Here is a 24092-nt window from a genome sequence, read left to right as displayed (position 1 = left end):
TGTCTATCATGAGTAGTAAAAAAAAAAAAACACCCCAAGAATCCATGCTTGAAAATGACCAAAAAAAAAACAAAACTAAATCTCACATTTTAGTTTAAAGTAGCCGTTTTTTGGTCAATTACCAGGGGTTCTTCAAAGATGGACTTTTTTTTTCCAAGAGATTTTGTCCAATTGCTCCCAAATTTGATCCTCGTATCCATCCATCCATCCATCCATCCATCCATCCATCCATCCATTATCTGAACCGCTTAATCCTCACAAAGGTCGTGGGGGGTGCTGAAGCCTATCTCAGCTGGCAATGGGCAATGGGCAGTAGGCTGGGTACATCCTGAACTGGTCGCCAGCCAATCGCAGGTCCTAGACACATGAACAACATTAAATTGCAAAATATTTGATTTATTGTCATTGCATATAGTACAGACAAGCAATATATATTCAGAAAACAAACAGTCCAAGGTCCATTTGTGTTCTCACTGTAAATTGTGGGGAGCTGGTTTACTCCAGAAACATGTATACTGTCTTTAGCATAAAAGTGGATTTCTAGGAATGTCTCATAGGATTCCCAGCCAGTCAGTCTGTCAGGCCTCAACAACCACCCAGAAGTCATGATATACAGTTTCTACTACACATACCGTATATACACATTCTGTACGAGCACGCACGCACGCACGCACAATTTCACAACTCTGAACTTCGGATGGCCTCCTGGGCCTCATTACCCGCACTGTGCCTCTCCAACACACGCTATCACTGACAGTAACAGGAGGCACCCATGCATGCAATATCGTACGCACACCAATCATGAATTGTAGAGACCAGTCATATTTTCTGTCAGGCTGAAACGTTATAATACTAGGCTATACATCTTTAAGGTTACTAGGCGGCCAAGCTACAAAGTGACACGGCTCAACCAAAGCAAACGGGGTTATCAAGCGAAAGGTTAGCAATCCACCAATATACAAGACTGTCATGGAAATCAGCTCAAAAGGATAACTAGCGGCAATGCTAAAAATCTAAAGAGCTAAAATACTACAGAACCAAAAAGTAAATAAACTAAAAGCTACTAAGCTAACAAGCTAGCAAAAATAGCTTTAAAAGTTAAAAACACACAAAAATTACAAAGCTTAAATACAGTCCCCTTGACTATGAGCTTGACTATTCACGCCGTGAGCTTTACGGTGATAGCATTATTATAAATTGCATAAATGTGTCATTAACAGTCATTTTTCCACTCGACATATGCGCGTCCACGTGAGCAGATTTTGTCATCGTGTCCGAGACCACACAGGGTGCTGCATAACTGTTAGCATTTGCTAACTTCTTGTTAGCACTTTGTGTTTCTGTAAAGCTCTTTGTGACAGCTATGGCTGTTTGAAAGAGCTATATAAATAACGATGACATGACTTGACTTGACTTGACTCCATAGGACTGCATCCTGTTAGTATTTTAGCCAAAGACGCCACACTTTCAGTCATACGGTCCTATTTAGGGATCATGGATGGATGGATGGCATCCAAACAAGCCATGCACCATCACATCCTCGTCCTCGTTGTTGTTAATATTATTATCATCGGAAAGTTTGGGGCGTCTTCTGACCCACTTTTCCTCCTGGCCGTTTTTTTTAAAATTCTGGAATTCCACGCCGTTCGCACATCATCAGCGGTGCTTCTGCTGACTCGAACCCAGGAGAACAGATGATGAGCATAATACAAGTTAAAAATATGTCTCTGTCACGGTCCTATGGGCCGAGAGGAAAACGAGAATGGCTTCCAACCTCCTCGGAAAGTCCAATGCTTGAAACTGAAAAGTTGATTCTTTTAACTGAATTTGTTGTTGTCACCCCAATGCGAAGAGCAGCAATAAATATCAAAAAATAGATATTATGTAAGTTAGTGAAAGAGAAGAGTAAAGAGTCAAGTAAATAGAGTGTACGTCTGTGCACCGGTGTGTGTACTTTTGAGAATGTAGGTCAAGGTGATTCCCATCTGCTCCTTGAATTTAACATGAATGTTTTCCACTCGGTGCATCCATCTTGTGTGCGTGTGTGTGTGTGTGTGTGTGTGTTGTGTGACGAATGCATTGTGTGAGCGATGCCCAAAATAGACACCACCAGCCAGCAGAGATGAAGAAGAGGCCTGAGTTGGGCTGCAGACGTTTGTTTTTCCTATAGAGGGGCGTGGCTTGACCGGATATCTTTGATCATATGATTCTATGGATAATAATAATAATAATAATAATAATAATAATGATTATGAACTCGCTAACCTGGACTCATGTGAGCATGTGCAGCTGCTACCTGCCCTCATAACAAATGTATTGGATTACACCTCTAAACCAATCAGGAATCAATCACACACTTTCTTTACTGTACCAAGTACAGTGTGTATGTGAAAGTATTGGGACACACCTCATCCAGTACTTAGTTTCGAAAGGAAGAGTACATGTGGTTTGCATAAATTTGAACCCATGGTCATAAACTTTGCAGTGCATCCCGGGTGAAGAACTTTGGGAACGCCAGGCTCGGTAGTGATGGCAGGATTCCGCCAACAAGCGGGCATGTCAAGCCTGCTTTGAAAATGACGACCTGGAATCGGACACCCCAGGACAGGACATCTGATGGCCTGAGCAAGTGCCTGGTGGCAAACAGCTGAGGAGCGGTCCCCGGCATTCCTCGGATGGATTGCTGTGAATAACCCTACAGCTCGGAATGAGATCCTCCAAATTAGTCTTCAACTAAGCATATACATGTTTGACATAGCAACATGAAATCCGGTAAGCATGCCTGTCATGAGTAAATCCTCCAAAACAAAAGAATGCCTGGAAGACACAGAAAGTCAGCCATCTTGGTTTGAACTCGCCAAATGTCTAAAAAATGCAGCCCTTGAAGCCACTTTCATATAGCGATATCAAAATAAGTCTCAAGAAGCCATAAGTGAAAAGACAGAGGAAGTCAGCCATTTTGGTTTGAGGTAGCCATTTTAGGGTCAACAACTACTGTATAGGACAACACCACAAGGTAATAGCTTGTGTAACCATCTTGAAAATTCTGCCCCTGAAGCCACTTTCACCACTTAGACGACTCGCCACGGGACAGGAAATTCCACTTGGTGAGGTCCAAGCTTGTCCTAATGGAAGAAGTGATTCCCCTTATGAGCAGAATAGTGATACAAAACGTCTAGCTTTTGAAGTGTGTGCCTTGAATATTTTTAGTCTGTGTTGTCGTTACTGTGTATTTTGATTTGTGGCTAAAAATGGCCTGACTTTGCGGCGCTTATATTGTGGCTTTGCTATGTAGTTGATAGCCTGTCAGTGGCTTTTGTTGTCAACGCCATTGTTGTCTTCTTCGCTCCAGAAGTCAACGACATTCCGGCCAAGAATTCCTAATGTGGATATTGGAATATCAGGCAAGGAGTTATGGAGTTTTTGGTGCATGAGTTTGGATAGACTGCTGTGGTCTCTCTCTCTCTCTCGTGCGCTCTCTTGCTCTCTTTTTTTTTTTCTCTCAAGTTTTGTAACAAGTAAAGACTTTCCTGGCAATGAATGCATGTTTATGTGTGTACACGTGGGATTGAAAGGGGTCCTTGTTTGGATGAGTGGGTGGCTCGACTTGTCATGTGTGCGTCAATGTGAGAGAGAGAATGTGAAAGAGAGAGTGTGTGTTGTATGAGTGAGAAATATTTGATGTATGAGAGTGTGTGTGAATGTGTGTGTACAAGTGGACTTATTATGTGATGTGTAATTATGTTCGTATGAGTGACAATGATAGTGTGTGAGTTATTGTAAGAGAGAGGGTACATTTTTATGAGTGTTAGCAAGTGTGAGAGTGTGTGTATGTTAGTTGTGTGAAAATGTGTGCGAGTGTTTGTAGAGACTGTGAGTGACTTGAGTTTGTGTGTGAGAGAGCATTTGAGTATGGAAATGTGAGTTTGTGTGTGAGTGTTCATGTGCATGTTGGGGTGTACAAAAAGATGTGTTGTGTGAGTGTTTGTGTTGTGTGTGCAAGAGAGACAAATTATGTGAGAGGATATGTGAGAGTGGGTGTGTGAGAGTGACTGTTGAGATTGTGTGAGTGTGTAAAAGAGGATGTGAAAACAATAAGTATGAGAGCCTGAGAGGGAAAGAGACTATGTGCCCGTGAGTTAAAGTGTGCATGAGTGGGCGGGGACGACGGGGGTCTCATCTCATTCACATCTGGCTCTCCTTGTCACACGTCCAGCCACAGTCGCGCACGCGCACAACTTTGCTCTCGCGTTCCAAGACGCGTGCACGCGGACTGACGGACGTGACACGCAACCAACACACGCGCGATCAAGTGGACGTTTGAGTCTCGGGGAAACAAAAGAAGAAGAAATTGTCCGGCGGGCAGTCGGACTGCAGAGGAGGTGACGCAGAGGCGGAGGACGCTCAGTCACTGCGGTGCGGATTTAGAGGGGATTCTTTTTTTCTTTCTTTTTTTCATCTCGGAGAGGAGGGAGCGGGACCGTCTCGTCTCAGGACCGGGATGCGCGAGCCATGACGAGCCCGCGGAGGACGGCCGCGCTGCAGCTGCGGAGGTCCATCAGCGAGCAGCTGAGGGAGTCCACGGCCAAAGCGTGGGATCTGCTGTGGAGGAATGTGCGCGAGAGGCGTCTGGCAGGTCAGCCATGCGTGCTTGAGTCCATTTTGGGGCGCTTTTTCACTTGATTGACAGCATGCAATCGTGATGTGTGACGTCACGCAATGTGTCCTCAACGCCGTCAAGTTGTTGCGGTGTGTGTAAGTGTATGTGTATGTGTGTATTTTGGGAAGGTCAATGTCACATTTAGCATGTGTTTGGGAGGGTCATCCCGGGTTTCAGATGCCAGCTTGTCAGCATGCGCGGTCCTTGAAGTGCGCATGCGTGGGACGTTGTCAACTATTCCTCGTGCGCGCCAATGCACCAAGTTTAGGGTGTCGGGGTGTGGGGGGCGGGGGGAAATTGTTGATTTAAGCAATGCAGTTGTCATTTCTAGTCACTTATGGCATTACGAAATGTTGAATGGGATCTCATTAGAGGGTGTACCTAATGAAATGGCTACTAATTCCACTTCATCGGTTTCTGCATGTTATTCGGCCGTAATCATGGCGACCAGAGTGACGTCATATGCTGTGTGTTTAGCCACGAATCTCATTCGTGATTGTTCCTATAGTGCAAGTTTAGCCTACATGCTGACGATAATGTTAGCCATTATTGGTTCCTTCTGTGCCTGTACTGTACCCATGGTAAACAACTGTGTCCAGTGACGTCATGTGTTACGTGTACAAGTACACTTTGACTTGTGTGTGTTGCATACTTGTCAAAATTTATATACTTCCTGCACGTGAGTTGTGTTGCCGTACTATTATTTTGCCTGTAGAGGGCAGACACGTTAAATTTGCTATGGACACATATGGAGCGTCATACTAGAGGATGTGGAATATTGGTCACTTGGACACAATGGCAACATTCCTCACTAGGTCACATGGTGTGTTTGAGAGAGGTATTGTGTGTGTTTGCGTGAGGTGAGTGAGTGAGCAGTGTAAAAGTATGTGTGTGTTTTTGTCATAACGTGGGTTTGGATGTGTGTGACTGTGTCATGTCTAGACTTGTGTTATTGTAGGTTCTTGTACTGTATGAGGTTTGTTTACAAACTGGAACTAGGGACGCACACACTGACCACTGACCAAAAGGAATGACATTTGCTGGTGATCGCAGGTGAGAGATACCAGCGTTGGATTACGTGATGTGATTGGTTGCCAGGAAGTAGTAGGCGGGGGCCTCCATTCCAGTGAGGGCATGTCAGAGGAATTCTTGAGGATTGTTTGGACAGGAATCATCCAGAGAAGTCGGCCTGTTCTGTTCGGGAGTCCGCCATGGAGGAAGAGGAAGCGGAAACCGAGCGCAGGACCCCCGTGGAGACCACCGGTAGCGGTGAGAGTGACAGCGACAGTGCCAATGAAGGGACGTGCCTGGAGGCCATGACGCCCGATGGCCAGGATCACTACCTGAGGCTGGGCCAGACCCCGCGACGCCGCTCGGCACTTCGCCTCTCGCGCATCATTGCCCGAAAGCAGCTGCTTCGGAGGCTGGAGCAAGGTAGACCCCCGTGGGATGCCCCTGAAGTCACCTTTTGAAGGAGCAGGGATATTTTGATTATCAGTACTGTATATCGATGACGGATTTTGTCAATTTTGGATTGACAGCAGATTTTGTATTGTTTATTAGCTGCCTAGACGGGTTGCTGTAGAAATTAGATACAGGAATGTAAGAAAGGCTGCTGGAAACAGGAAGTAAACATTAATACACAAAGGCTGCCCAAACGGGTAGCTTCAGAAATCAGAAAACAGGAGATGACTGCCTAAATGGACTGCTGTGAAAATTGAAAGAGAAATAGAACAAAAGCTGCCTAAAGTAGCTGCTATGGAAGTTGATACAGGAAGTAAACCGGAGAGGAACAATGGCTGTCAAATTGGGCTGTTTGTAGGAACCGAAATAAACAAAGACCGCCTTAATAGGCTGCTGTAGGAATTGAAACATAAATACAGCAAAGCCTGCCTAAACAGGCTGTGTAAATTTCAAAATAGTATGTAATCAAGACCAGAACAGACCATCTAAACAGGTGGTTGTAAAAAATAAAACAGGAACTAAATGGGACTACAACAAAACTAACAATGTGCTGTTGTAGAAATTTAAACCGGAATTAAATTGTAATAGAACAAAAGCTGCCTCGAGGGGCTGTGTCGTAATCAAAATGGGAAATAAACAGGATTAGAACAAAAGCTGCCTCGACGGGCTGTGGAAATCAAAAGGAGTGAACAGGACTGGAACAAAAGCAGTTGCAGAAATCGAAACATGAGTAGAACACTGGCGCCTTAACGGGCTGCTGTAGAAATCAAAATGGGAACGACATGAAACTTAAAGGCTGCTGCGTGAAACAGGAATAGAACAATGGTTGCTTAAACGGGTTGCTGTAGCAATTGAAATCATAATAGAATAAATTAAACACGTGCTGCCTAAACGGGCTGCTGCTCATTGATTATATACAATGGACTAAGCACATGTGTCTCTCTGGTGACTGCTGCCATTGTTTTCATCAGCTGTCACTTCCTCTACTTCCTGTCACATGATGTCTATTTTCTTCCAGACGTAAACACAATAGAGCAGTAAAGTCGAAGCATCCCAGCGTGCTAGGACTTGTCATTCCTGATCACTCCACCATTTTGCGTGTGAGTTAAAAAGAAAAAAAGAAAAGAAAAAAAAGAAGATGCTGACAGGTGAAAATTGCGGCCTGAGTTAAACGAGTTCTATCCTGCCGCTCAGTTGTCAGTCAGTCGCTGCCAAGTTGTTGTTCATTTTGTCCAAGTTGAGACACTTTTAACTGTGTGCAATCTACACCAATGACAGGTTCATTATACTGCACTTTCCGTGTCCTCTCCCAAAGCATGATGGATAATTTTATTGGATGGATTATTTGGTCCCCTTTTGAGCACAAATCAGGATGACGTCATTGGAGAAATGAAATGCGTTTGGCGCTTCTCCTGCTGGAGGAAATGCCTCATTACCCCTCAAAATGTTCTAACCTTGTATTCTCCTTGTGTTGACGTTGCCTTCGGGAACAGTCCGAAATCATGGCTGGCTGGCTGGCTTTCTTTCTTTCTATCTATCTATCTATCTATCTATCTATCTATCTATCTATCTATCTATCTATCTATCTATCTATCTATGCATCCATCCATCCATCCATCCATCCATCCATCCATCCATCCATCCATCCATCATTGTTATTGGGCCTTTTCCACACACGACTTTCTAAACTCTCGATTGGCTCCAATGTCCTACAGGGCCACCTGTTGTTTTGATTAAAATGTGTTTTTGATGGCAAAAGAAGGGAAAATAAGAATTCCCAGACTTTTGAGCTTTTGTGTTATCAAGCAGGCGCCTGACAAAAAAGCGGGAAATGAAAGCCTTGCCGGGACATTGTGCGAGGAATTACCTCTCTCTCACACACACACACACACACACACACACACACACACACACACACACACACACACACACACACACACACACACACACACACACACACACACACACACACACACACACACACACACACACACACAGAACACAGCCCAGTGGGTTAGGTGGCGGTCGGGATTAGCCACCCCATGTGTGCGTCCGCTGGCACGTCTGTGCACTAATTCATCTCTTCATTAAATTCTGCGATGCTGAGGAATAAGCGAAGTTTGGTTCCCACAACACGCGCACATACACAGTGTGCATCTAAATGCACCCGCGTCGCTTTCTTTGATGTTTTAGTCATGTTCCCGAGGGAGTTTTGTCTCTATACATGGCTAAGTCGCTTTCTTTGATGTTTAAAGGAGAAGTCAAAAGTTTTCTTGAATATGTTTTATGTGGCCCCACTAGTCTAAACTCTGTATTTTGATGAATATTGTGTTTGTGGAATATGAATTAAGCAGTTAAATCGACACGTTTTTATCCACATCAGATGGCGGCCATTTTGTCACTTGTCGTCAACTGAAAATGACATCACAGTTGCTAACGACCAATCACGGTTCAGCTTCAGAAAAGAGGTGTGCCGTGATTGGTAATTCGTTCAGCCCTGAGCTTTGATGTCATTTTCAGTTGACAGCAGGTGACAAAATGGCCGCCCCCTGAAATGGATAGAAACAGGTGGATTTTTCATTCATAGTTCACAAACACAATATTGAGTCTAGTGGGGGTGCATAGAACATACAGCTAAGAATATTTCTTTGACGTTATTTTCGCAGTATTTTAGTACAGTAAGTAATACAACTTGAACATGAAATGGTTTCCTTGTAATATTACAACTTTATTCTCACTATTTTTCTTTTCAGTGTGGCGCTAACATTTGTTCGTCTTAACTCGATGTGTAAATGTGTATAATAAATTGTTTTAACTTTTAAATTGTGCTGCACTTTGACTCGTGAGAGTAAAATGTAACTAACGGCTCAGCTTGTGAATGTCACATGACCAAACTCAGAAAACAGCTGAGCTATGATTGGTCATTACCTGAGCTACTGTGATGTCATCTTCAGTCGACATTAAGTAGCAAAATGGCCATCTCCTGAGATGGATATGCGCCTGATATTAAAATTTTTGTAACCAGGGGAGCGGACTCTCTATTTGCGCTTGTGTTGCTTAACAAAGGCACACACATTTCAGTGAAACACATTTGTTGTTAGCTTTGTTTGTAGCAGTGTCATGCCCAAAATACCTCAAATTGTTTTGAGAATTTGGTGTGTGTTTGTGTCCCGTCCAATAACCACAAGAGAAGAAGTCCAGCTGACTTCCAAGGCGGAGACAAGCCAAGTGTAGCGAGTCATTTCCTGTGCAGAGGCCATACGGGCTTGGCGGCTGTGTCGCGGTGATGCGAGTGGGAGCTTAGCGTAGCGTTAGATGCGAGGAAGAGGAGGAGGGATGAAGGGAAGTGTGTTGAAGTTGGTTCGAGAGTTCAAAGGAGATATGCAGGAGAAGCTGTGACACAGGCAGGATGACGATGTGGCCCGAGCCATGAAGACATCAAGTAAGCTTCTTGTCTTCTTCTTCTGGCCTGTTGGGGTTAATGATAAGGCAAGAAAAGTTGTGGGAACACGACCACAGGAAGTCAGCATCGTTAGCGGCTTTGATGGGAGATAATGTTCACTTTTCTCGGACCACCTCAACTCTTGATTGGTTCTTTATTTGTGGTGGCTGTTTCCGTTGCCGGGTTGAGTTTATTCATTGTCAGTGGAGCCAGAAGATAGATTTTTCATGCATTTATTTACATGTAATTGTGCTTTTTATTTTTATTTTATTTTTTTGTAAATGGAATTGGCTTATATAGCGCTTACTCTACCGCATGTATTTTAATTAAAAAATTTTTTTTGGCAATGTATAATTCAATTTGTATATATCTTAATTTGCAGGCTTGTTTTTTTTTTAATCAATTTTTTATTTAATTTACCTAAAGAGGTAAGCAATTTAGCTTAATTTCATTTGTACACATGCATATTGTAATTTATATTTCTCTAATTTAATTTTTGACTTAATAATTATATATATTCTATAATATTATTATATGTAAAGGATTTCTAATGAATTTTAATTTCATTTAATGTAGTATCCATATATATATATATATTTAAGCAATATAAAGATGCAAGCATTTAAAGCTTTTTTTATCTGCATTCTGTTATGTGTATAATTTTATTTAATTTGATGTATTTTTTTTTATCTAACTGTCTGACTATAGACTATAGTATAAAAAATTGTTTAGTGTGCAGGCATACATTTATATTTATTTAAGCTATCTTAAAGAAAGAAGCAATTTTGTTTGTCACAAACATGATGTTAGTGCCGTCTGCCGTGTTATAACATTGTGAGCAAGAAAGCATGTAGAGTGCTTTAACATGTTCATAAATACACACACGCGCACACACACTCGAGCATCAGGCACGCCAGCGGAAAAACGGCAGTAAAACAAGTGCTTGTAAACATCCTTAATGGGCCTTGTTGCCGTGGCAACATGGTGTAACTTGTATTAATGGCCAACTGCCGATGCTACATGTAGTTAGTTAGCTTTAGCTGTATCGGTAAAGGGTTAAGGCGTGAACTGAATACATATCTGGACTTCCGGCCTTCCCACTCATCGCATCATTCCTGAAAATTCCCAGTGCGTCGTGGCGGAGCCTTCCTCCCCCGTCCATCCGTTTGTGATGCCGGGATGGGAATAGCGGAATGTGTGTGTGTTTTTGTGTAGTTTGTATTGCATGTGTAACACTGCTTAATTTCCCGCCTCGCAGAGCTGGAGGCCAAGGAGGCGTGCGATTGGCTGAGAGCTGCCGGATTCCCTCAGTATGCACAGCTCTACGAAGGTAATGGTCATGTCATGTTTTTTTTTTTTTTTTTGGTTTTTCGCTATCACTCCCACTTCTCCGTCTTGTCCGCTATTTCCACTTCCTGTCCGGAGGGAGTGGATGGGATGGTGGGCGGGTGGTTTGGGGGGGTCATGGGAAAGGCCTTGTAATCACTGCTGGGACTCTCACAGCGTTCTTCTTCCTCTCGTTTCCTGTAACTTTCATTCATGCCTTCATCCATTTGTAACCCTTAAGGCAACCATTTTGTGACATTCTGACTGTGCTTCACGAATATGGGATACTGCTTTAAAAATGTTTAGAAGTGAGAAATTAGACATGGAAATTACTTTAAATATAATTTTTGTAATCCTCCTCTCACTCAAGAAATGGAAGATTATCGCTGCTCGCATAACATGACTTTGAGGAATTGAAAAGAAGACTCTTACCCAGTTATCCAAATCATTCTTGCTTCAGGCTATTTGTCAATACAAGTTGAAATGACTGTAAAACTGACACTGAATTGATTTTTTTAAGCACCAAAATGTGATACCAAACCGCATCATTTCATCTAACAAAAACCTACTAGCTTAATGCTAACATATAATGAGAAATGCCATAAACATGGTAGAGGTAATTAGCATAGATGTTATATGCTAAAAGATAAGCAAGTCTCTCTCCCTCTCTCCCTCTCCCTCCCCTTAGACTCTCAATTTCCCATCAATATTTCTGCGGTGAAAAGGGACCATGATTTTTTGGATCAAGAGCTGGTGGAGCCTCTGTCCCGGTAAGCTTCTCACCTGCTTTTGAACTTCTCCACGGGACCACCCTGAGACCACCGTATGACTTGCAGGCGCCTCAACACACTCAACAAGTCCGCCTCCATGAAACTGGACATCAGCCAACCCAGGAAGAAAGTAAGATGTTTATTCATTCATTTTTGTTGTTGTCTTCATATTCCGGAAATGATCATTCAATGTCAGTTCTGACCCAAAATGTTCCTGGACCTCTCGAAAGTCCTACTACCTACTCTCCAATCAATTCTATGGTCCTCCAAAAGGTTCTAGTTCCAAAGGTTTCTGCAGTCAGAATGTGTGATGAGTTTAAGCCCCGCCCTAAAGTTTCCTGGTTCTCTGGGGGAGTGTGCAGGGTCTTCTTTTATCCCTAAGCGCTGATAAATTACCGCAGAAGTACAGTCATCATGAATCCCTTGGCCCCAAAAGCTTCTAATTGTAAGGAAAAAGAAGTGGGACATTTGGGTCGTCTCTTTTCAATGGTTGATAATTCATCAAATTTCCATAGCTAAAATTGGTGAATCTGCAGGGCGAAGACTCGGACGAAGATGACCCGCTGGCCATCAGCAAACGTTGGACATTTGAGTGGAGCAGCCGCCGCTGGTCTCGCCTGGAGGACTTCCTGTCGGACGGCGTTCCCCAGGGCCGCGGAGACGCCCCGCGCAGCGCAGCGAGCAGCGAGAGCGCGCTGAGCGAGCTCAGCGAGCACGAGCTGGCTGAGATCTCCTCGCTGCGCAGCGAGGACTCCGCCTCCACTGCGGCGGCGGACGCCATGTCGGTGGCATCCCTGTCAGCCTCCTATCGGCCGCCACCCTGCGACCTCCCGCACTACAACTCCCTGCCCGTCAAAGGGGGCCGCCACGGGCAGGCGGGACGCAGCAAAGCAAAGGAGTTCCTGCGGCGGATGGAACTGATGCGCACCTGGGGGCCGTCCACCATGCGCAAGAGCTCCAAGCGCAGACCCCCGATGGTCATCAGCGGACCCGTGCTGCAAGGGGAGGAACCCTTAGCCCTGCAGATCCTCCAGTGTACCCCAATCAGCCAGTTAGAACAAAACCTCGTCAGGAACGACGACGAAACATCGCCCGCGGAGCTCGTCGACAGCGGCAACGATTTTACAGACGACTGCGGCGACCTCTCCAGGATGAACGTGAGCCCTGTTCACGATCCGACGCCCCCGCGAGTACGGACGGCCAGCAAACGAAGCAGCAGGTACCTGGAGGACACGGAGTTCCCCTTGCGAGGCAAGAGGCCCGACGGACAGCGGAACCAGTTCCTCTCGCACGAAAACCTCCTCATCCACGTCCCTAAAGATCACAAGCCAGGTACTTTCCCCAAAGCGCTGTCCATCGAGAGCCTGACGCCTGGCAGAAGCTCCGCCGACCTCGCCGTCTCCTGGACGTCCAAAAGCAAAAACCTGGACGACATCTGGTCTGGCCGTCCACTGTCCAAGCCCCCCTGCCCGAAAGCTCCGAGGGGCAGCAGGGTGAGTGTGTACGACAACGTCCCTGGTTCCCACCTGTACGCCAGCACGGGGGACATCCTGGACCTGGAGAAAGAGGACAACCTGTTCCCTCACTTGGATGACATCATCCAACACGTCAGTGGCCTGCAGCAGATCGTGGACCACTGGAGCCGTGGCGTACTCGCCGACAGTGAGTATGGTGACGACGGTGAGGGCTCGCTCAACGATACGGACTCCACCGGGACCGGTCGGGACAGAAGGGATTCCGGCGTCGGGGCCTCCTTGACGAGACCGCGGTAAGAAATACGTCTAGATGAGGGATACCAAAGTCATCGCAGGTCACATTGGAGTAGATTCAACATCATTTATATGAAGTAATTTAATATGCGCACAAGTTATGGCCTGTGGATTCTCGGGGTTCCGGGGACTTCAATTTGACAACCATTGGTCTATTCTAGTCAACCAGTCCACTTGAGGACCAATTGACAGGCTTCTAAGTGCTTTACTGTAACCAGGGCTGAACTGGCACAAAAAAATCGGCCCTGGCATTTTTACTTGGGCCCGCACCGGCCCCGCCCATCCCAGTCTGACTCTTGCCTAACATCAGTTTGTTATCTATATTCGAAATGGATTAATGGACTAGTGCTTCTATATTGTGGACCAGTCTCTTGTGGTAAAATGTAGGAAAATAATAATTAAAAGAGACCAGTCCACTGGGGATCTGCCCTATATGCCAGATGGCCAGTCCAGCCCTGATTCTGTAACCCCTTACTTTAAGACCATTCTAGCTTAATCATAAAGTCTGAATTAAGTCAACTTCCGTGCATGTTTTGCAGGGTGCGCTGGCCCAGTTTCAGGACATCTGCCCATCTCAACCAGCCGTCTTCGTCACTGCACATCAGCAGCCAGTCGGCCGCTCAGCTCAGCCTGCTACACAAGTTCTCCTTACTACGGCTCACCGCCATCATGGAGAAGTACTCCATGTCCAACAAGCATGGCTGGAACTGGTGGGTACATGAACATTTCCTTAAGATCTGCTCACGACCTGCATTATGCGGTCCACAATATGAAGATGGATTTGGACCAATGCACAATTTTTAGAAATTTCACTCCCCAAAGTCCTTTTCTGTATAGCATCATGAAATTCGGTAAGTTTGGCTATCATGTTGTAGGCCCATAAAAAAGCCTCAAGAAGCCATGTCCAAAAAGACCATTTTGGTTTGAAGTGGCCATTTAAGGGTAATTTTGTCAAGGGTCCCTCAAAGGCAAACCCCTTCGGACCAACTGAACCACATATATTTGACATTGAAGTGTGAAAACATCTTCAATGAAGACCCATCCTTGCTTCTGTTTCCTTGCAGGTCCGTGCCAAAATTCATGAAGCGCATCAAATCTCCAGACTCCAAAGACAAGAGTGTGTTCGGGGTCCCGCTCATCGTGCATGTGCGACGTTGCGGCTTTCCGTTGCCCCTTTGCCTTCTGCAGGCCCTCGCCCACCTCACGCGCCACTGTCTGGACCAGGTACTCGTAGCAAAGAGATCTTGAAAATCTAAGTTATTTTGACACAAGAGATTCGATATGACCGATAAATCCGCCATATTTAGGACTGGCTACTTGTGAACCGTTTTCTCAAGTTGGGTTCTTCTCTAGGTGGGCCTTTTCCGCAAGTCTGGCGTGAAGTCTCGCATCCAAGCACTGCGTCACCAGTGCGACGCCTCGCCCGATGCTGTGGACTACGAGGAGCAGTCCGCTTACGACGTAGCCGACATGCTCAAGCAGTTCTTCCGGGACCTTCCAGAACCGCTGCTGAGCAACAAGCTGGGAGAAACCTTCTTGCACATCTACCAGTGTAGGTAGCAGGCTCGCTACATGCTGAGATGCTATCATGGTTTTACTGGCGGTCAATGCAGAGTCTATCATTAACGCAATCTAGGGCAAAAAAAAGTCATCCAATTGTAATTATTTCAAAATATAATCTGCCATTCGGTTGTAGGTGTTCATCACTTAGTCAGTAGAGGGCAGTCATGCATCAAATGCACCCAGAAGAAGACAGGAACAGGAAGTTATTGACCTCATGTCGCTAACAGCTAGCTCTACCTTTGTTTACTTATGGAATAATGTTGAATCATTGTTTCTAAGTGGTTTTTAAGACACCATTACATGTGGAATGTAGATATAATTATATCTGTAAACTAAATGGTAGTTTGTGTTGGTTTACCTGAAGTGGTAATCACTAGCAGACTAATGCTAATTGTGATTGCTAATCATTTAGCATAGGCTAATACTCTTGTTTACTCATGGAATAATGTTGAAGTATCGTCTCTAAGTCACTTTTAAGATACTCTTGTATGTGTAATGTACATATAATGATGTGTGTGAAGTGTGAACTAATAGTGTTTGTTTACATGAACTGGTAATTGCTAGCACACTAATGCTAATCGCGATTGCTAACCGTTTACCATAGGCTAATTATGTAATTATGCCTATGTATTGAAGATAATAAATTATGAGTACTTATATTAATACCTTATACTGAAGTCAATTTACAATTGTGATTCCTTGATTAATGGATTAATCAATGTAATAATTGATTTATAAAAGATTCAATAGTGACAGCACTAACATGGTCATAGTACCACGATGACACATACGGACTTCTTGTTTCCCCCCTCAGACGTGCCCAAGGAGCAGCGTCTGCAGGCGGTGCGGGCGGCCATCTTGCTGATGGCGGACGAGAACCGCCAGGCACTGCAGACGCTGCTCTACTTCCTGCGCGATGTGGCGGGGCAGGTGGATGAAAACCAGATGACAGCCGCCAATCTCGCCGTCTGCCTGGCGCCGTCCCTCTTCCACCTCAGCCTGACCAAGAACGAGGCGCTTTCGCCAAGGTACGCCATCACTGTACAGACACGATACTCAACATTTATTGTATACTGACAAAGTATTGGGGTATGTAATGAGATGTTCTCTGTCGTTCTGATGATGGTGAAGGTCAATCCAGAGAAAGTATGCCAGCGGCAGACCGGATCAAAAGGATCTGAACGAAAACATGGCTGCCATTCAAGGCCTGGCTCACATGATCACAGAGTGTCAGCGCCTTTTTCAGGTCCACTTTTTTTTCCACTTCTGTCTTATGTATGATAGGAAAGGAGGCACCTCTTCAATTATTCTCCATGGTTAACTTGCTGACTGCCTCAAAACACAAATTTTCCCCAAAACTGGTCATTAGTTAATCATAAAAAAAAATTCAACCTCTGTGCTTTAGATGCTGAAACCCGGGGTCAAACCAGGGACCTTCAGTCTAACGCTCTCCCAACTGAGCCTGGCGTTTTGTTGGTAAAGGACTGGTCGCCAGTCAATCAAAGGGAGCGTATCGAGCAAAAACAATCAGTCAATCAGCCATAAGACGTTCAAATAACCAAACGATCCAAAAGAACCGATTGGTGGCCAGTCAACTGCAGGGAACATACAGACAAGCGATGAATGGACTGGAATGTCTGCAGTCACTCAACGTGATGCTCCTCCCACAGATCCCAGAGGAGATGGTGAGCCAGTCCCGAAACTCCTACATGGAAGCCGAGTTAGCGGCGCCTCCGCTGGATGAGCTGGGTAAACTCCGCCAGGAGGACATGGATGAAGAGGAGGAGGACGTGGACGAGGAGATGGATGAAGGATCGTACCACGTGCACGTGGAGAAGCTGATCCATAACCTTCTGAAGGAGACCAAAGACAAGAGCAAAGCATGGATGTGTCGACCGGCAGGAGAGCACGTGGAACTGGCCTCTAAAAAGGTTCTCATAGTGATACAAGCACACTTTAAATGTGTGAATTAAACAATTTATTAAATGTGTCTGTTTGCATTATCGAGGAAAAAAAATGGCAATGACTTGCAATCTTAACGGGTACGCGGTTGTGCCTTCAGGTGGGCGACGGCAACCCGCTCCGGCGTTGGCGCATCAGCACGGAGGTGGAGGCCACGCCCGCTGAAGTTCTTCACCGGCTTCTGCGAGAGCGCCCCCTCTGGCAGCTGGAGCTACAGCAGGAGAAGGTTGTGGAGATGCTGGACCAGCAAACGGACGTGTACCAGTACTCGTGTCACAACATGGCGCCGCAGCCTCGCACAGAATTCGTAATACTCAGGTATGGACAAAAATAATGGACGTGAATATGCGATCAATGTATTTAAAGTGCCAGATATGGAAGCCCAAAAGTGTCATAATTCAATAAATAAAAATTACATTTTGAAATAAATACACTTTTGATAAATAACACACAATGATGAAATATGAACATTGCATTGTAAAATGAGGTGTTATTATGAAGGTGTGTTGATATTATTTAATATGTACCTATTATTATTTCATTATCACTCCCAGCCATTTTCACTGAAGCAACCCCGTTCGCTCCCAGCTGTTTTACTGGATTTTGACTGATTTTGCAAAGGCCCACAGAATATTCTGTCTATTGATATAAAAACATGGAACCTACCAAAAGAAAGATTAGAGTCTCTTCTTTCATCAGGGAAAAAAAAGTAAATTTATATCTGTTTCTGTTTTGCAGCAATTTGCATGAGAATATTGCTAAGTTTCATAGTTATTCAAAAATTCCTGTTGAAAACACTGGCAAAAAGAGCTTGTTGCAACATGGCCCAGGCTGATCTCTTATACTCTGCTGCCACCTGCTGGCCGTTTTTTGCAATAACTATCATTGCGCTTAAGCGCCCTCTTCAGGTCAGAAGCTGCATCAAAGCCAACTGTATGCTCTAGCATAAAATTAAAATAAATAAATGAATAAATACATTAATAAATAAATACATACATACATAAAATGTATGAATACGTTTTTGGGAGTGCAGGACAACGTATTACAAAAACATATTTATACGTTTTTGGGTTTGAACGAGTTAAGATAATGACTTTTAATTTCATTTCCAAATTCTTTTTTACACACATTTTTTATTTTATAATAACGTCCTATCCCACAATGGCCTTTTTATTTCATTTTTTTTTCTCATATTTTTTTTCCCATAAGAAAACTTGGCCCGTCAATCAAAGTTAGTGGGTTGGAGAGTGCTGTTGCTCATGTCTGTATAATGGACTCAGCCAGTCACTTAACTGTGATTTGATTGACAAGACCAAGTTATTCTGCTGAAAAAACATTTATTTATGAAATAAAAAGGCCATTATTTGCAATAAAAACTGAGTGCAAAAAACGTTCTTAGTATGACATGTTAAAATAATCATTATGAAATATTTAATCATTATAAAATAGTTGTTAGATAATTGTATGAACACTTTTCGTAATATCTAAAATCTAATATCTCATTTTACAATTCAATGGCCATATTACATAATTGTCTTTTATGGGGTATATGCCACGGAAGAGGCGGGACTGTTTTTTGCACAATTGTTTGTTTCCAGTTCGGTTTGCGACGTGTGGGCTGCGTCAAAAATATTTGTGCTTCCGATTTTGTGCCCCTGGGTTGCGCGTTCGCATCCCGGAAATAAACTGATGTGCAAAATCACGTCCCGCCTCTTCCGTGGCATATACCCCATTTTTTCAAAAGGGTGTCGTTTTCCTTTATTGAATAATGACACTTTTGGGATTCCATAGCCAGAACCCAGGAGCAAATGAGCGACCTTTAGATCTTGAATTTGATGCTTTCCCAACTGAGCTGTTCCAGGTTTGGTCCTCACCTCGCCTTGACTCTTCCCGACAGGTCCTGGCGCTCGGACCCCGTCAAAGGCTGGTGCGCGTTGGTGTGCGTGTCGGTGGATCACGACAATGGCCCGCGCACGGCGGCGGTGAGGGCTGTCGTCCTGGAGTCCCACTACCTGCTGGAACCCTTCGGCATGCCAACTCGAACCAGACTGACACACGTTTCCAGAGTGGATCTCAGGTACGAGGAAACAAACGCCAGTCGGGACTTGTTCAGACGTGGTTGTCATTTCCCACTGACCATACGTGCCTGTGCAAGCCGTTGAAGTCACAGGGTGGCCATCTTGTTACTCCCACGTCGCGAGCAGACTACTGTATAAACTATGCGGTATACGTACAGATGAGACATATACAGCTTGTAGGCAGTTAGTATGAGGGTGGGGGGTTTGTGCACTATTTTTTAACAAGTAAAATAGATAAATAACAAGTGGATGCTATTTGCTGCTTTGAAGACCCCCTTTTTCTTTTATCGCTCAGTTCCTTAGACCCCAATATTAGATTTGGCAGAGGCATCTTTTGTTGAATTAGTTATAATTCTTAAATTTAAAAAACAAAAAACAAAAACAAAAACAAGCTTCCCCCTGTACTAAATAAACATCATTAAGCATATAATTTATACATGCATTTAAGGCAAGTTGTATAATGTGTTAAGTCCTCTTCTGTTTAACAAATTTAAAACATCAAAAATCATGCTGTTTCTACTAAGTACTGCCTCAAATGTTCTCCAATTTCGATACTGTAAATGTATCGGATGCCAAAGATACGTTTCTTGGTAGGAGCAATATGGCGGCCTTGCGACCTCAGCAGTCTTTGGCCTATCGGCTATCCAGTCATTATATATGTATAGATCAGTGTCATTTCCTGTTGTGGCCTGCAGGGGGCGCGCTCCGGAATGGTACAAGAAGGCATACGGTCACCTGTGCGCCAATGAGGCGCAGAGAATCCGAGCCTCGTTCCTCGAACCCGACCAGTAAGACCTCCTCGCTGAGCCTGACGGTACAAGAACACATCCGCGTACTGTAAGCGCTGAGAAAAGTGCACCGTTGGCAGACTTTTTATTTTTATTTGTGGGCTTCTCACTTTTTTCAACTCATCACGGGCGACGTCATCATGATGTCATGATCCACTAGTTGTTCTATATTTGTCCTCGACCCAAAAGGGTACAGAAGACGTGAAAACGAAGGTGGTTCCACATTTCATTGCTGTCATGTCTAAGACATGTGATGATTGCGCTGCTTCTGGGAAGCATGTTGGATGTGTGTTCATGTTTGTGTGTATCTTTGTGAAAGAGCGTGCGTGTGTTGTAAATAATAGCTTTTCAGGGTGTCGCTATCATATTGATATGCTAACGATTAGAAGCAATAAGAAACAAATAAAATGCTTTAGTGTCTTTAGTGCTGCTGAAGAGGAGCCGACGATGCTATGATACAAGTTGCTACAGAATTGCTGTTTTTGAATAAAAATGATTAAAAAAAGAAAAAAAAAAAAAAGAAAGCTTATTTATTTATGTATTTACAGCTCAAAGTTTGCTATGGCAAACAGTATTTCAAAAGCAATCTGATGTTAGTAATATGCTGGTATTTTTTCTAAAATATTTTGGAACTATCCATCCATCCATTTTCTTTACCGCTTGCTCCTCACAGTGGTCGCGGGGGTGCTGGAGCCTATTTCAGCTGGCTTCGGGCAGTAGGCGGGGTACACCCTGAAGTGGTTACCAGCCAATCGCAGAGCACACAGAGAGGAACAACCATCCACACTCACAAGCACATCTAGGGACAATTCGGAGCACTCAATTAACCTGCCATGCATGTCTTTGGAATGTGGGATGAGACCAGAGTATCGGAAGAAGACCCACGCAGGCACGGGGAGAACATGCAAACTCCACCCATGAAGGCCAGAGCCCGGACTCGATCTTGCGTTCTCAGTTCTGGGAGGCGGACGTGCTAACCAGCACACCCATTTTGGAACTATATTAATTAAAAAAAAACAGTAAGTATTGTGATGATGTCATATAATTTTTCCTTCCTAAAGGCAACAGATGACAAACTGATGTTAACGATGCGTGAACATCGTGTAGCATATTTGTTGACATTGATGACTAATCTGGATCAGATCAGGATTAAACACCATTTGATAAAATTGTGGACAAGACATTTCACACTCATAAATTAGTTGACCTCCTGGATTTTAGGTTAAGTTCCATTAGATGCTAACCTGGCAATAGAGAGAAGAGGTCTCCGCAGTAATTTCGTCGGGAAAAGGCGGGACATTCTGTACAATAATTCGAGCTGATTGGACGATACACATTCTACACATTTGTTTTAACCAATCACGGCCTGAGGTGAAAATTTCGTGTTCGTTTTTGTCAAAGGGGGGAAAAGCACGAAAATCTTACCAGCTAGAAATGCACGAAGCGCCCCTCGCTGTTCAACATTCAACAAGGAAACGGTGAGTAATACTGCGAGAACAGAATTAATTGTAGCGTCCATTCGTCAATGTTGGGTTTCTTTGTTAGCCCCCGGCGTCGGCGCTGGCTTCCTGGTTTCGTCACAGTTGCATATCCCGACCCCCAAACACAATGTCACTCTGTGATAGTCCGAGAACGGCGGTTATCTGCGGGAGAGGTACAAGATGTATTATCCGGAGTTTGTGAACTCACAAATACCGCGAGAATTCTTTTTGCGAGAGCAAGGTTAGTTAGATGCAGCCCAGTAAAAAAAGAAAAAAAGTTATGAATGTGTCCACATAGGGGCGCTGTTGCCCTACTGATTTCAGCCAATACAAAGCCTATGTGGACAAACCCACAAATTGTTTACGTCCATCTATCATCCAGCCATCGAACTGTGCATCCATCTATTTTTCATCCTATCTACTATCCATTTTTTCTATCAATTAATCACATCCACTGATCCATCCATCCATCTGTCAGGTTCCAGTTATTCTGTCACAACCAATCAGACGTCAACATCCAGTCTGGACGTTGACGGTGGTGGCAGTGTGCACTTCACCACCACCACTCCAAACAAACTCTTCAACCCCTGAGCAGGCCGAGCTCTTGATGGGTGGATGCAAGAAGAAGAAGAAGTGGAAGAAGAGTTTCAGCCAATCAGCAGCCAGAGCCAGAACGGAGACACCCTGCAGTTTGAACCTTTTGTGTAGCTCAAGACAAAGCTTTACAAGCCTTTGTGTCACGAGTGTGACACACACACACGCACACAACAAGGCCAGAGAATGTCAGTGTGATGTCACCGCTTCTGTCAACAGACTGCATCTCAAGGAAGCAAGTGGCGCAACATCAAGAGTGCTAGCTGCGTGTAATGAAAAATCCATTCGGAGCACATACACGCATAGAAACACGCTCATTGCCTCTCACTTGTAAATGGATCTGGCTGCCAGCAGATGTGACCTGCTGGGGGAAGACGTGCGCTGTGAACCACTTGCACAACAAAGGCAAAAAGCAGTACTTGTACTGTAGGCCCAAATTCAATTACTTCCTCTTATTAGTTCAACTTCCAGTACGTGTACTCTAGGTACTTTTTAGTAGGGGTGTGCCAAAAAATCGATTCATAAAAGAATTGAGATTCTCATTTATTAATCGAATCGAATCGATATTAATATCCGAAAATCAATTGTATTTAAATAAGAAATGAAGAGGAAGGGGAAAAGTTGTAGCCCACATTTTTGTGGAAAAAGGCACTTACAATACAAAATTAATTAATGTTTAAACAAAAAACAAAAAAACACTTTAATGTCTCTATTTGTCATTTTGTCTCGCAAAGCAGACTGGAGTAGATCATGACAATGTTGTGCATATCTGTAAATTGAAGCAGAAATAATTTGTCAATCAAATAATTTTGAATCGAAAATCGTTTGAATCGAGAATCGAAAATCGATTCTGAATCGAACTGTAGACCCAAAAATCGTAATCGAATCGAATCGTGAGACAGTCAAAGACAGTCAAAGATTCCCAGCCCTACAGCCCCAGCCTTCATTATAGTGCCAGTCCCCTAAATGCATTGGTCAACCCACCTTTTAGCCCTGGGAGAGAGGGAAACAAATCCTGGAGCTATGCCTGTATGTATTGTATCTTTTATTATACCGTATCATATAACATTGATATACTTTTTTGTTCTTTATTTTATTAATTTATTGTAATTATCAAGTCTCGAGTCATAGGCCTAATTATATGTAGTGTTTAATTCATTGACTGGGATTCATTTTATTTCAATTATTGAATCTATTGAAACAATTGATGTCTCTTCCTCATTTAATGTTAATGTATTTGCTGAGCTTTCTTGTATTTGAATTAATTCATCAATAGTTGAACTTGAGCTTATTTCATTTCTCGTATGAATGTGACGGCATCATTGTCGCTGGCGCATCTACGTGCGCGCGCACCCGCACTGAGGACGCGTTCAGCCAACAGTGTCCCAGTGCGCATGCGCGGTCAACGGCGGCCCACCGCAGCCAGGGGGCGTCAACATGGCGCTGTTGGACGCTGGCGTCGACGTCGACCTCAGTGACTGACTGACAGAGAGCGAGCTAGACGTGCGCTTACGCGGCCCCGGAGGAGAGAGAGCCGTAACCCCCCCACCCTCAACCCTCGCCGTATGAAGCCGAGCACGGTGCGAGGACGCCCGCGTCGCTTGTGAACGTTCGCCCGCTCTAGTGTGGTTTCTTCCCGCGCGGTGGATGTGTTTATCTCCGCCTCCGCCGCCGAGCCTCAGCTTGTAGGGCAGGTGCGAGACGCCCGTTCCCGTCCTCTCCTCCGAAGGGAGGGCTGGGAAAATGTCGAGCGAGAAGCCACTTTCGGCAGCACCGGGTTCGGCTTGCTCGCTGGCGGCCCCCGACCCCTCCTCCTCCTCACCGCCACCGCCGCCGCTGGCTCTTCCGGGGGAGAGGATGCCGTCGTGCGCCGTCGCCGCCGCCGCTACCGGCGGCTCCGTGGTGTTGCCGGCCGGCGTCATCAACCCCGCCGTCCCGATCAGGAATATCCAGATGAAATTCGCCGTGCTGGTGGGCCTCATCCAGGTCGGCGAGGTGAGCAACCGGGACATCGTGGAGACTGTTCTCAACCTGGTGAGTGGACCACCCCGCACCTCTCCATCACACACATTGACTCCTCCATGTTTGATTTGAACGCCTCGTGACTCTTGTTGAAGGGATGATGTCATTTGTTTTTGTTTTTTTTCTTCTGTTAAGGGATGCAAACGATTAAATGTGAATTTTAATGGCTGGAG

General features: G+C 44.6%; 2 protein-coding genes and 1 long non-coding RNA gene across 23 annotated transcripts in view; 2 read left to right on the top strand and 1 right to left on the bottom strand.

Annotated features, from left to right (window-relative positions):
* The window catches only part of stard13a (StAR related lipid transfer domain containing 13a), a 26656-nt gene extending 6197 nt beyond the window's left edge, over positions 1–20459 (top strand). For 2 of the 5 annotated variants that reach the window (XM_077504566.1, XM_077504567.1), the window contains 13 exons: positions 10825–10896; positions 11581–11662; positions 11729–11792; positions 12199–13430; positions 13971–14141; positions 14496–14655; positions 14785–14983; positions 15809–16022; positions 16126–16240; positions 16665–16925; positions 17057–17274; positions 18854–19033; positions 19730–20459. In XM_077504566.1, coding sequence (XP_077360692.1) covers positions 11760–11792; positions 12199–13430; positions 13971–14141; positions 14496–14655; positions 14785–14983; positions 15809–16022; positions 16126–16240; positions 16665–16925; positions 17057–17274; positions 18854–19033; positions 19730–19826 — 2880 coding nt within the window. In that variant the 5' untranslated portion in view covers positions 10825–10896; positions 11581–11662; positions 11729–11759 and the 3' untranslated portion in view covers positions 19827–20459. Of the gene's footprint in view, positions 1–4175; positions 4637–5430; positions 6095–9276; positions 9567–10824; positions 10897–11580; positions 11663–11728; positions 11793–12198; positions 13431–13970; positions 14142–14495; positions 14656–14784; positions 14984–15808; positions 16023–16125; positions 16241–16664; positions 16926–17056; positions 17275–18853; positions 19034–19729 lie in introns of those variants that run through there. The other 3 variants (XM_077504564.1, XM_077504563.1, XM_077504565.1) reach the window with 3 other exon arrangements.
* On the bottom strand, positions 16662–24092 carry LOC144005988 (uncharacterized). The gene is made up of 4 exons (XR_013279714.1): positions 23720–24092; positions 21248–21465; positions 18831–19842; positions 16662–17167 (listed from the first exon to the last, which is right to left on the bottom strand). It is a non-coding gene; the product is annotated as an uncharacterized LOC144005988 (long non-coding RNA).
* Positions 23280–24092, top strand: part of nbeaa (neurobeachin a) — a 96955-nt gene continuing 96142 nt past the window's right edge. For 14 of the 17 annotated variants that reach the window (XM_077504557.1, XM_077504551.1, XM_077504558.1 and 11 more), the window contains exon 1: positions 23281–23931. In XM_077504557.1, the coding sequence (XP_077360683.1) occupies positions 23641–23931 (291 nt within the window). In that variant the 5' untranslated portion in view covers positions 23281–23640. Of the gene's footprint in view, positions 23932–24092 lie in introns of all 17 variants that reach the window. The other 3 variants (XM_077504555.1, XM_077504554.1, XM_077504546.1) reach the window with 1 other exon arrangement.

Source organism: Festucalex cinctus, chromosome 18 (assembly GCF_051991245.1).
Source record: "Festucalex cinctus isolate MCC-2025b chromosome 18, RoL_Fcin_1.0, whole genome shotgun sequence".
Lineage (NCBI taxonomy): Eukaryota > Metazoa > Chordata > Actinopteri > Syngnathiformes > Syngnathidae > Festucalex > Festucalex cinctus.
Note: the sequence above shows the minus strand (reverse complement) of the source record. Positions and strands in the feature narration are given on the sequence as shown.